We start from the raw sequence: 14,166 nt of genomic DNA, 5'->3' as shown, positions 1-14,166 counted from the left end.
CTCAGGAACTTAGGACTGAACTAAGCTATGGCCAGCTTAACTGAAGAGCCTGCCTCCCACTCCCGAGGAGCACGGGCCTTTGGGGGAAAGGCAGAGGCTGTTACAGGTCGGCGGCAGCGCATGCTAACAGAGCTCATGGCCGAGGCAGGAGCCGGAGAAAGCCGAGGACTCAGGCTCTTCGTTTCCTAGTACAAGGCACACCCAGAGTCCACCTCTTCTATCGACATGAGGGTCATCCACTCAATTTTATAAATAACTGCTAACGTACTTAGGGCAATTTCATGTCTCTTCCCACGGTGTGCTTTTCTACAGTTCTATGAATAAACAACCAGGCTCTAGAAAAGGGCAGTTTTATTTTCCTGTCTTATTGGTACACTAATTTTGTACTTTCTCATTTATTCAAATAACACTAGAGGATAAAAGGTCATCAAGTACTTTCTAATTGATGGAGGAATAAATGTGACTGTGCACCGGCGGCACCGTGTGAGCCGGATGGCTGTGCCCACCTCTTAGCACAAGGGTGTGGGAGGGCGGGCAGGGCACACAGCGGGCACAGGGGTCTAACAGAGTGTGGGCCACCGGGACCCTGGGGCTGTGCGCGCCCAGGCGGGTTTGAGCGCCCGTCCCGGGAGCTCCTGAGCTTGCTCACAGCCAAGTGTCTCAGGCAACGCCGGTGCCACGTGGAGCATCGACCATCAGAGCTGAGAGCGGGAGGGTTATGCCAGCCCTCGGAGAGAGACTGGAACCTGCAGGGAAGTTGCTCAAGCTCCCGATGGCGCTCGCTGAGAGGAGTTTCCTAGTGAACCCTTCAGGGGAGACAACCGCAACAGCTCAGATTTAACTCAGCGAGGTAATTAACCGTTAAGGGAACTATCAGCAAGAGAAGCCCAAGTCCCCCCGCGGGGACTGCCCTCACCCCAGCCCCAGCTATGTCATTCCGCATTAAATATCTGCAGACGGCGTATCCAAGATCAAATGGCATAAAATTTACACGATGGAGTAATAAAGCACAGGGTATCCTTCTGTTGTAAAGAAGGATATATCTGAGTCCTTTGAGGCAAATGGGTGTGGCTTGACACCATAATGTTAGGTGAAATAACTCGGACGCACAAGCTTAAATATCACAAGGTTTCTCTTATGGAGACTCCAAAGTATAAGTGAATTAGAGCAAAATATAAGACAAATAATAGGAAACAGAGAGAGAGAGAGAGAGAGAGAGAGAGAGAGAGAGAGAGAGAGAGAGAGAGAGAGATCTTTCTCAAATGGGAAGGAGACCAAGAGATGAAGGGAGCTGGCAGGGTGGGGAACTTAAAAAAGAATTGTGTGTACCAACTCCTCTGACAATGCAGTCATTACGTACTACACATACTGGTAATATGATAATAAAAATAAAACGTAAGACAAAACAAATGAATCGTGCCTAACATGAAGTTAAAAATAGTATTTCAACATAAATATAAAGTAAAATATGTACTATGATAAATGTATGCAACACAAAAGCATCTCTTTGTTAGTAAGACAATACTAAGAAGCATAGTTTGGTAATTTTCAAACGTTTTAATGAATAGGACCTTAATATTTTGATTAATAATTGCAAGTTCTTTTAGCATTTTGATCTAATTTTGTTTTAAATTTTATGTAGCTGTCCCTATACAAAGTTAACTTTACTGTTGCCCCCAGACATTTTTGTAAATAGGATGAATGTCTCAAAGGTTTTAATTATCTCAGATAAACAGGAATTATTAGTATTTTTAACAGTAGTACTTGAGTTCTAATTATCTCCGCAGTTGGGCTTTGGAGTGTGTGTGTGTGTGTGTGTGTGTGTGTGTGCACACGCACATGCACATGTGTGCATTTCTCTTCAGTCTCATTTATATTCTCTACTTTAAGTGAAGCTCTGGAAATTGTACCTTTATGTAACTGTGTACTGGGATCAGTATTTATTAAAAATAAGATGCAATGATTTAGGAAGGATTTAAGATACCGGAAAATTAATCCAGTATCTTAAGCATGTCATCCTCAGTCTGATTTCCTTTCTCAGAGTCACAGAATACCCATTTCACTGTATGTGCAGTAGCTTTGAAATGATTATAGAACATATCCTATCACAAACTATAGTCATACTGAAGAATAAAACCTACAAATTTCACGTTATTAATTATTTCCTTACTTCACACCATGTTCACATTACCATATACCAAACAGATTTTAAATGACCATAAGGAGCTTGTTACTAATTTTAGGATTACTGAAATTCTATCCATGATTAAAATTTCCTGGAAAATTCAAGATGGTTTTTACAGTATATCATTTCAGATAAGTAGGAAGGAAGCTGAAAAAAATTCAAATCTGTTAGTGTATGTTCATTCAAACACACAGAAACTGTGATAAATACAGTTACAGTCCATGTTGAGCTTTGAATGAAAATGTTCAGTAGGTCATTTGCAAAATACCTGATTTTTCCATTTAGTGACCAAGCTGCACAGGAAAGAAACAAACAACACATTATACTAAGAGAGAAGAGCACTGCTTTTTACCAAATGTCTTTACATATCATCGATGTTGGAGCAAAGCTGCAGGCTGGAGGGAAAGCCCACAGGGAGAAGCACCTTGAAGGGTGGGTGCCCAACGGGATGCCCTGTGCTTCCCTCATTCCTTGTTGGGCTGTCAGTGAGCTCACAGGTAAGCTGTGTGGGCCACAGTGGTTGAGGTGAGCCCAGGTCACACCTGAGTGAATGCAGGTAGCTCTTCTCTGCTACCTGCAGATAGGGATGATGGGATGACAGCCACCTCAGGGCACTTGCTCTGATCCCTGCCACACCCAAGTCCCCTGGCCATGGCAACAAGACCCCTGGACCCGTCTCCAGCTACACAAATTTAACTGGCACTCTCAGCTCTGTTTCTGCCGAGGTTGGCAGTGAGTGTATGCCTCTCCCTGGAATTCAGACCTCTAGCTGACCACGGCTCCTGCTGGGCTGTGACCGCCCACTTCCCCCACCCCACCCCCTCCACCCCACCCCCTCGTGCCTCCCTTTCCCAAGCAGATGGAGGACAAATCCCAATGCAGCCCAGCCTCTCTCACCTCTCATCTCTAACACCCCGGGTGAAAACAGAACAGACCATTTCCCCGGTATCTAAAAACTGCCAAAAGTTTGTACTCCACATTCCACAAGGCATCATGACTTGCATTTTATTGCATTCTGAAAAACTGTCTAGGAGTTATAAATTACATTTAATGCTCACTGTACACAAAGCTTTCCTCCAGCAGGAAAGTAACGGCAAAGTGCACTTGGGGCTCATTCTCCACTGTCTGCATACTGATAAAGCCGCATTATCACCTTTGTCCATCTTCTGTAGGAACAGAATTGTTACACAGAAGACAAGGTAGACTTGTCAGAAGACAATGAAACCTCCCATATTTCAAGCTATTACTTTTGTACTTGCTTTGCAATTACAATGTAGACATTTTTGTCAAACGTCCTCAGACTCCAGTTTGACAAATGGCATTTTACTCTCTGTGCCTCTATCAGACATTTTTACCATTTCCTTTGTTCTAAAATATGTCCTTCATAAAGGAGAACTCTAACAGAAAAATGTGTTGTGCTAACTAAGAAAGTCTTCAATCCTAAACTACTTGGAACGCATAAGGCTCCACATAAATCTGTCCACCACACTCTTATCCGTAGTAGCTTTGTTACAAATCTTCTAGGTGATTTTATTAAACTTGAAGATCCCAGTGCCCCACCCAGCTACGGCTTTGTAAACTGCTTTCATCTTCCTCTCTCTCTCCCAGCAAAGCAAGTAAACAAAATTATAATTCTAATTATCAAGCATTAGCTGAAAGGAATGTCATTTATTTCGCTCTGAAACCTTGACAGAAGAAAGGCTAAATGTCCTCATTAAGCAAACTTCCTCTTACAAGTCGGTTGAGTAATAGAAAATACAATACAATGCAAAAGTTAAGCTGATGGCTTAAGTTTCTGTGTGATATGATTGTGCCATTCCAAAATCTGAGCAGGATGAATTCCTTCCCTTTCCTTTCTTTTTTGTGATAATGAGTATGAAACCCAGGGGCACACTGCCACCAAAGTATGTCTCTATCACCTTTTATTTTTTATTTTGAGACACGGTCTGGCTAAGTTGCCCAGGTCTTGCTAAATTGCTAAGTGGCCCGGAACATATGATTCTTCTGCCTCAACCTCCAGAGTAGCCGGGGTCACAAGTGTGCACCACCTCAATAGAACCTCTCTTTCTAGTCTCTGTGACAGTTTTAGAACAAGCCTACCACAATAGCCATATGGTAACAGGCTTCTTTCTGCTGTGGCATTATCTGGAATGACTGAGCTTGGGGGAGTCATTAGCCTGTATTTCTGCACCAAGGTGAGCTTCACCAGTTCCTCTTGGTCAATAACGCATTCTTATTCAATGCACATTCTAACCACACCAAAGCAAGAATCCTCTTCACTTGCATGGGCTCTTTAGTTCACAGTATGATTAATATCATGGAAAGATCCACTTACCCAGCAGAAACCCCCTCCTGGGTCTGCTGCTTTAGCTGGCACTTCTGATGAGCAATATTTCATCTCTGTGGTGGCAGTCAGAACTCCATCACAATAGACATGGACGGTGACTGACCCAGCAGGAAAATCTTACAAAACACAAACATGAATTAGGAGATCAGTATGTAATGCACAAACACTAAACAGACAGAACCATGAGATCAGATGTCAACATGGCTTTGTGTTAATTACAGCATTATGAATAAATTTAGGCAGTTTCAATGTCATGACTTAAAATTCATCTCAATTAAAATATACCAAAATTGTTTTCTTAAATTATAATATCTAGACAACATAAATTGATCATAAAAATCTTTATTAATTTTTTTCTTAAAGGAAGTTTGGCATGACATTTGATATGAAGTATTTTTCATGTTCTTTTAAAAAGTATGCATTATCCAGACCAGAGTTTCTTAATTAATAAAGAGATTCTATTTTTGTGGATGCACTATTCAATCCTTTCAGCTTTTAATGAGCTTTTCCCCTGCTGTGTTAAATTTGTCTGGCAGTGCTACAGGTAACAGGAATACCCTCTTCCCTCTGCATAGAAATTAGTTGGTATTTCTAGCTGGGAGCTTCCTTGTATGTTTTCATGGGTTTAGATATAAGCTAGAACCACAGTAGTTTCCAATTGTTGATCGAAAAATCTTGGTTACTTTTCTCTCATTGTTGAAACAAAATACCTGGCCCCCAAAATGAAGGAAGGAAAGGTTTATTTAGCTTACAGTTTTTGGAGGTTTCAGTCCACCCTCAGCTGGCTCCGAAGCAAGGTGGCCTGGCCAGAGGGCAGCTGTGCGTGGCCATGGCAAAAGACAAGAGTGGAAGGGGCAAAAAAGAGAAAAATCACACCACCTTCCCTCCCTTATATAGTATGCCGGTTTCCCATTTCTAGGTGGGTACAGCACTCACACACACACACACACACACACACACACACACATACACACCAGCGCTAGACAAAGAATCAATCACAAATGCTAGACTCAGTTGCCTCCATGATTGCATGGAGTTTGGGGGGCCATCCAAACACAAGCCATAACAAATTGCTTTAACCCAAAGTCCTCGTGGATGGGCGATTGCAAGCATGACTAGTACAATTGTTAACTGTGATGTGTGAACTAGGTTTGAGAAAGAATCACTAGCAGATCGGTAAAGCCCTGGGCAGATGATTGACAGATAGGCCTCAAAATGGAGGGAAGCCCCAACCTGGGTACAGGTGGCATCAACCAATAGGCTTGTAACCAGGATGGAATGCAAAAGGGAAAGAAGTCCACCCATTTTTGAAGAGCTCCAGTCTCTTGAGTGGGGACATCCTTTCCTGCCATTGCGTGTGCACATTAGTCTCTAGGTCTCCAGTTCCTACAGCCTTTCAATGCTGACTCACCCTGGTGGTGATCTAGGGAGATTCCAGGCCTGTTGACCTGGACAGGAACTGTGTCTTGGGTTCCTCTTTTTCTTCAACTTCTAGCTTCTGGGGCTGCACAGTGAGTGGACCTTCTATCTCTCCAGGGTTTGGACAGCCATTGTGCATTGTCCCAGCTCTGATCCCACAAGTGGCCACTGAGAACTCTCTGCCTCTGACCCTGTGAGGCTATCTAATGAGTCCCCTTGCATAATCACACATACGTGTTTTGTAGGTTCTGTTCCTCTAGAGAACCCTAACTAATATAGTCATGGATATCTGTGTACTTCTTGTGCTTAATGTTCTCATTCTTTTTGTATTCCAATCACATGTACATTCTACTTTGTTAAATGGTTGCACATTTCTTTGACATTTTATCCTATTTTTATATTCTGTTTTATTTTGCCTTAAATTTGGAAAAATTGCATTGATTTATCTTTAAGTCTAGTGGCTGTGTTTTCACATGTCCAGTCTGTGAATCAGCCTAATGAAGTTACCTTTCATCCCTGATGCAGTGATTTTGACTTCTGCACCCTTTTTCAGTTCTTAGAATTTCTGTTTACACTGTCCACCTGCTTTTACATGCGGTTGGACTATTTTTTGCACAAGAATCTTTAACATCGTAATCAACATCTGTACTACATCTAAATCTAAACATCCTCTTGCTTTGTTTCTTTAAATTGTTTTATTTTGGTGAGAACTTTTTTTCCATATGTCTTGTAACTTTTGCTTGAAATCCAGACATGTATCAGGCAATAAGAAGCGATGTAGTCTTGTACTGAATCGGTGTATAATAGTCTAGTCAGAAGTCAGGCTGCATTTAATGTTTGTTGCAATTGTAGGCACTACAGTTTCCCTGTTCTCTGCTGTACTGTCTCCTCTCCCTCCAGAGTTTATACAGTCAGCAGCACTCCCGAGGTTTGTGTTCTTGGACAGGTGCAAGCCTTTGTCACTACGTTGAGACAGTGGTGCAGTGGTAGCACGCCGTGGTGGGGATGGGAGGCAGGCATTCTCCAGGCTTTTATCTCCTGGCTGTGACATCCAAAGTGTCTCTGCTGTGATGTAGCCTTCTGCTTCCCCCTTAAGTGGGACCAGAGGAGACTACAGTGTGGTGATGACGCCTTAACTGGGCAGAGCTCTAGTGAGTGTTTTCCCTCAGTCTTTTTTATGAAGAATTTGCTAGAAGGATTTTGCTGCAATCATGCCTCCTCTGATCCAGACATCTCGTTGGAGTCTTCATTTCCAGAAGTGAATCTGGGAGGTAAATCCTGATGAGGTGTGAGGACCTCCTAAAAGTACGTCAGGAGTTTCTTGTGAAATTAATTCATGCATAGCTTCCAGAAATTTAGCAAAATTAATGCTTAATTGCTTCTACCAGTTTAAGGCTCCATGACTTCTACTCCAGGAAAGCAGAGCTGTGCCATGACTCCTATAAACTTGCTTTCTGTCCAGATGTTTGCACAGAGCTTTGCTCTGGTTAGGGGTTCAGATCACAATAATCCAAAAGGCAAAGCCTTTATATGCTTTTCCATTTATGTTTATTTGAACCGTAGGAAGTTGGAAGGGACTCAGAACCAAGGTTGTTCTGGCCTTTTTCCAGAGTGGACAGAGCAGCTGGAACCCGTAAGCCCAGTGCCTGGAGCCCAGTGCCTGGAGAGGCCACACTGTCCCTTCTCCCTGGGTCACTCATTCCAGGGTCTCTCCCTCGTTCCCAAGGGGGGGATGCTGCACAGAGGCCTTCTCAGTCTCGAGTCATGGGATCATGCTTTCATCCAGTCTCAGTTTTGTATGCTGCCCATTCTTCATTGGGCCTAAGAATGAAAATTACTTTCTCTGGGTCTTTGAGTCTTTATTTGAAGATTCCTGTGTCACAAAAACTTTTATTAAATATGCCTGCTTGCTTCTTTCCCTCTGTAACCTTTTCTTTGCTATAGGGGAGTTCGGCACGGCCCTTCTCACAGGTGAGGGGAGATGATGCAACCTCATTTGTCTTATGGGTTCGAGAAAAGTAGTCAACTTTTAGTTTGTTCAGCTTTTTCTTCCGGGAATAAGAGTGACAACTTCTAAGATCTTTGCTTGGTAAGGCTAAAATCATTATCATTGTTTGTAAAACCTTTGCTTCCATTATAGAGCTGTACACGATCAGATTATGATCTAACATGCAGTGCTTACTTTGTAGGGTTTAAAATGTTCCAAACACCAGTACCATAAGACAGAAAAAGTGACGCTCTAATGCCATTTCTCCCGGGGCATTTTCCATCCATAGTCCCACACAGGTTCCTGTAACCTTGTCTTATACTGCTACACAGAAATCAAGATTTTGGGAGGAAATGTCTCATTTACTTAGAAAGCCCAGTGTTGGAAGAACGACTTGTAGAAGCTTAATTAGTACAGCTAGAAACAGTGGTTTATTGATTTTTTAAACTAAAAGTTGTTATTAAACCATATAGACAATGTTGCATCTTGGTACGTCTTGGGAGACGTGGAATATTTCCTGCTTTTCCGCTAAATAATTTGACTTTTGTCATTCATTTTTTATTTTCCTTTTCCTTTAAAAATTTAAATAGATATAATATTTATACTTATGTATCCAGCACAGCATTGTACTTTGATGCATATACACAGTGTGCTCCAGTCACATCAGGGAAGCCACTTCTAGGAAGAACACACTACCATTTCTAGGAGCAATGCTTCTCCTCTAGCTGTTGTGAAAGGTGCAGTTCACCTGAAGAGCTGCCCCGTCATGCTGAGGAACACAACAACTGTTCTTCCCGGTTTAACTGCACTGGTACCGCTTCTCCAGCCTTTACCCCCTGCTCACTCCCTCCCTGGCCCTCGGCCCTCCCTACCCCACTCTTTGCTGCCGTAAAGCTGACTTCTTCAGCTTCTACAAAGGAGTAGGAACACGTGGCTTTCCTTGCTCTGTGCATGGCTGGTGAGCATAATGTATGCTTCTTAGTTCCACTGGTGTGGCTTCAAATGACGTCATCCTTTTGTGGCTGAATAGTCATTCTGCTGTACATACACAGAGGATTAGTCACAATCAAGCACATGCGTGCACACACACACCCACACACACACACACACACACACACACACATGAATGTCTTCTCTTTCTTTGTTCATCCCCTGATGCTCCTGGGCGATTCGCATATGCCTTCGCTGCTGTGAGCGATATGCTCGGGGTGCAGGAGCCTCCTGGACACCATGGCTGTCTCCTTTGGGCGTGTCCATAGTGGTACTACTGTATCATATGATCATCCTGAGCTGACCCTCCTAGCACTAAGATATTAATGCTAAGATTCCTTTCCAGCTTCACACCGTTGTCTCATGCTGGGAGAGAACCTGACCCCCAGCCCGAGGCAGAGAAGTTTTGGCTTTCAGCCCGCTGTACTTATGGGTGGCCTGCAGCCTGGCTCACCACTGCCCAGTGCCTGATGTAGGTTCCGTCTCTTCTACATGGTGAATCTCTTCTGTGGGTTTGAGGCGGGAGGTCAAGTTGCCCTCCCAGTTTGGTCAAGTTATAAATAAAGTCAGTTTTCCTGTTTCTCATTTTTCTGTACCGTGATGATGGGCCAGAAACTGAATCTGGCAGGGCTGGTTACAATTCCGCTGCTGATGCGGGGAGCCTAGGCTGTTTCTGAGGGGCTTTCTGCTCCCTTGATACATTCTCACCAGGAGATGTTACTTTTGTTCTTCTGACTGGGTGAGGTGATATCTCACTGTGGTTTCGACCACATTTCTTGCATTATTAGTTATGTTGAGCACTTTGTCATATAATTATTGGTCATATCTTTTAAGAAATGTGTGTTCAGAGCATTTTCCCGTTGTAGTAGGGTTATTTTGTTGTTGCTCCATTGTCTGGGTTCTTTCTCCCATTCTGCAGCTGTCTCTGCTCGCTAGTGAGTCTCTTCCTTTCTGAGCAGCTTCCTATTTGTCTAGTTTTGCTTTTGGTTCTTATCTAAAAACTCTTCATCTGCCCTGAGGTCCTGAAATATTTCCTCTCTGGTTTCTTCTAGCAGTTTCCTGCTTTCAGCAACATTGACACATTCTGGTCTTTAGTGTACCCATTTGGTAGGCTGAACATAAATGCTTAAATTATATGAATAATTTTACTTGACATTCTGATCTATTGCTTGAGATATATTTAAATACTTCTTAACTTGCAATATGGACTTTTAGGTAGCAATTTATTCTAACAAGGTTTAATTTAAACGCTGACATTAATTAGTTAGAAATTTTTATTTATGAAACTATCTAAGAATGTGATATAAGTAGGGGGTTTGTGACAAGAAAACGCAAGAGGAAAGGGACAACATTCTCTTCCATTTCACCTCTGCACACGCTTGACCCTAACAGAAGGCAGGGACTGAAGTGTTCTAATATCTGCGGACAGAGTCTTCCTTCCTGTAGCCCACCTCCAGGATAACCTGTGCAAGGCGATGCACAGAGCGGCAGGCACTCTGCATAATACAGACACAGGTGAGGAACGTCCTGTAAATGGATTGTGTAATAGCTACATTCTAAGGTGAGGGGGCATGTCAGGATATGTGCTTTATATTCTTCAATTTTAAAGATTTTTACTGCATTTCCAAGTTCATAATAACACTGGGCATCTTTTCATTTTGAGATATTTTGTGAGGCTCACATTCAGGAAATTTCATAAGGTGATATTATTATCTAATTACAAGAGAATATAAAACCACTAGCCTTGCAGTTATATTGAAACTTCAGAAGCTGATACATTATATTTTGTTTTTAATACAATTATTGTGGTAAGTGTGGTTTTTCCTTCTGGAATTTTACATCCAATATATTTCATCAGATCTCGACCCGAGCTGGATCCTCAAGCAATTCCTCCATAAAGGAAGTAAAAGGCTGATGAGCAGATTATCCACAGAGATGGTGCAGGTACCACAATTAGAGAACAGTGAAGAAGAAATATGCTTCCCAAAACCAGCAAAAGTATATTCTGAGAGTTGGGAAGGGGGGAAATAGAAAGCTCATTAGTAAAATCTGAAAATCTGCTAATCCTAATGCTGCAGTAAAAGAAATAATTTTAGTCCATATTTGATAGCTGATGCATATTAAATTGCTCTCCGTGGATATGTTTAAAAGTATATGATATTGGGGCTGGGGATTTAGCTCAGTGGCATAAGCACCTGCCTTGCAAGCAGGCGGTCATGAGTTCGATCCCCAATACCAATAAAAAACAAAACAAAACAAAACAAAACAAAAAATATATATATTACTGGTTCTCATTCACAACATGGCGTGCAGCCTGATTTCTCATAATTTACACATTCTTACTCTTGCAAATTCAGATTAATAATAACAACCCTGGGTATGTGAAAGCTAAACACAGGATGCACCTGCAGGACAGGGTTAGTGTGTAAGGATGTGAAACCGATTATCATAAATTCAATGAAAGGAACTCAGCATGATGTTTGATACTTATTAAAGCACAAAATTCTTACCTGGGGCTTTCATACACCAGACATTCTTGTCCCAAAGGGCCAGCCGGGCTCGAATGCACCTATCATGTGACATAAACTCAGCCTCCACCGTTTCACCAACCACTTCGTCTTTCAGGAAAATGAATATCTCACCAGGATTCTAAAAGGTGAAGATGTGAGCCAGATAAGCACTTGAAACAGTTTGCTTTAACCAGGAATATTGCATTCATGAGTGATAAAGGTCAGACGTTATCACTTGGATGCCTTTTTTCCTGTTGTATTTTCAGTCCTACTCAGAAAGGAAGCACATAAATGTCTCACTACATTTTAAATTTATCAGTCTGGTGTTTATTGATGGATTCCCCTCAACTCCATGCTTGGCAGTGAACAGTGGGGAGAATGGCGCAGGACTTTGGGCTCACCTCTTTCTGTTCACGGTCCTGTGCTGGGTGTCAGCTCTGTCTGTGGACCGGCAGAGGTCTGCCGTGCTCAGGAAGGCTCCCTCTTCAGCTGCCTCGAGCTCGGTTTCCTATCTATCAGTGCGATACCACTCAAGTCTAATGACATTTCTAAATGTCCCAATTTTTTAATATAGTAGAAACACTCTGGTTACTTTTTATTTTTTTATAAGTATCTCTGAATGCTTTTGAAATGACCAAAAATTACAAATTTATAAGATTCAAGATTTAACTAGGTTGGTAAAGCTAAATTTATAGACATAGGTAAGTGTGTTTTTGAAGATTTTTTTTTTTTTGGAAAGACACTACAAATGAGGAGAGCGGAGCTGACGCAGGGAAAAGGGAAGAAGAAACATTTACAGAATGTCTGCACTACACTAGGAATTACAGTAAGCACTTTCTTCACAAAGATTTTTCCTTCCCTCCAAACTGAAACACACGTACTCCTCAAGACACACACGGACAAGACGATCACTTTTTCCTTTTAGCAACAGAGCAATGCTTGCTTTCAATTACAGTCTGAAGATAATTAGAACCACACACTTCCAAATCCATGTTAATCTGTACATCACATTAGCCCTTCAAAAACTAAAAATTTTTTTTCATTATCTGAAGTATCACTTTCAAAGGCTTCCTTCCATGTCCTACTAAATTCAAGTCTCACACGAAATAAACAGGAACTGCATTTGTATCCACTCGTAAAGCCATGTTTATCAAAAGTCAGAATGCTTTTACTTAAATGATGTCTCCTAAGCATAACAACAAACCAATAAAACTTGCATCTTAATGCTTTGCACCAAAGAGTTTCTGCGAATAGGACCAACTAATTCCAGCGGATCCACAAACCTGCTTCAGGCATTTTTTGTAAGCATCATGCTTTCAAATATTTGTCCACAGGATATTTTCGAAGCCCATCCACCCACCTTGTTAAACTAAAGTAGAGAAAACATCCTATCTTTAAAGAGCTCCCTGGACTCTGTCATTCTGACCTTCCGCAAGGAGCGAGCAGCAGGTGGGAGCCTGCCCTTCCCGGGGGTCTTCAGTGTCTTCTGCTCCTCTTGTCTGTCACCCAACCTTGAATCTTTAACGCTGCTCACTTTGGCTCATTCCTCAAGAGCCGCTGCTTCCCGGTTCTTTTCCATGCACAAGCCACTGCAGGCTGGACTTTGACTTTGCTCTTTCCGAAGCTGGCCAGCGCACATGTCCTCTGTGAATGTTTGTTCATGTTGCCAACTCATTCTCATTCATGAGAGCTCTCACAACTTCTTTGCATGCATCAGCTTCCTTTCTTAATATAGGGCAGGATGCCACCTTTCAATCGCTTCCAGAGAAAAATTGTAAACAAGAGACAAGCATCCTGACCTCCACAAATGAGGCATAGACCTCCTCATTTGTACTCAGGGCTGGCTTCCTGGGCTGCAACTTGTGTCCTCACACAGGGTCTCTTGCTCTTGGCTTAATGCTCACCTGTCACTGCCTTGAAATGCTTAATAATTTGAACAAAGGGCCTTGAGTTTTCATTTTGCACTGCAAATTAGCTAGCTACCTGGTTGTGCATGGTGCGGCCCTGCTATTCAGCTGCTTTTCTCATTCTCTCTGTCGCCTTTGGCTCCCATGAGGCCCAACTCAGATTTCACCAGCTCTATCAAATCGTGCTGGAACCTCAGTGCTCAAGGATTTTGGAATTCCAAGGGGATTCTAGAGCAATTCATATGCACACCACTCAGTCCAGCCCTGCTTGGTTAAACCCTCTCCTCTTTCTAGTTCTTTGCATTTGTGGTCTTGGGTTCGCAGCTAGATTTTACACATCATCAGGGAACTTTTATTTCCTCACTTCGTGTCTTGTAAAAGTTACGTGCTTATGAGATCTTCTGTGTCTGTAAATTTTAAATGTGACATTTTCACATGGACCATGATCCGCTTCATCTGCCCACTGCATCCCCCAGTTCGGCAGCCACCTCAAAGGGAACCCTCATCCTGTGGGTGAATTCAGCTCACTGGAGCAAGTGCCAAGAGGCAGGGTGTTGTCAGAAATGAGGCTGCTGCCTCTCAGTATTTCGATGCCTCTGTGTGAGCCTTTTCTGGCTGGAGAAATCAGAGACTGGGTTATGATAATGATCACCACAAAACACTGATGCTTTGCTGCGTTGGTCACAAGTCTTGAGGCCTAAAGAACTGAACTGAAAGTTGGTGAGCAGTGGAACGGGTCAGCAGTGAAGTCTCTGGTCCTGCCAGTGCAGTGTCTTCATCTTAAATGATTCAGTAAGCAGAGGTGGGGGAGACTTTGATCA

General features: G+C 42.5%; 1 protein-coding gene across 1 annotated transcript in view; it reads right to left on the bottom strand.

The window, feature by feature from the left end:
• Bank1 (B cell scaffold protein with ankyrin repeats 1) overlaps nucleotides 1-14,166 on the bottom strand; it is a 238,636-nt gene that overhangs the window by 157,549 nt on the left and 66,921 nt on the right. The window contains exons 4-5 of the mRNA XM_063260550.1: nucleotides 11,439-11,577; nucleotides 4,521-4,648 (exon numbers count right to left, since the gene is read on the bottom strand). Coding sequence (XP_063116620.1) covers nucleotides 4,521-4,648; nucleotides 11,439-11,577 — 267 coding nt within the window. The remainder of the gene's footprint in view (nucleotides 1-4,520; nucleotides 4,649-11,438; nucleotides 11,578-14,166) is intronic.

This window comes from Cavia porcellus, unplaced genomic scaffold (assembly GCF_034190915.1).
Source record: "Cavia porcellus strain 051 isolate PalLab524CR breed Dunkin Hartley unplaced genomic scaffold, mCavPor4.1 scaffold_14, whole genome shotgun sequence".
NCBI classification, from domain to species: domain Eukaryota; kingdom Metazoa; phylum Chordata; class Mammalia; order Rodentia; family Caviidae; genus Cavia; species Cavia porcellus.
Note: the sequence above shows the minus strand (reverse complement) of the source record. Positions and strands in the feature narration are given on the sequence as shown.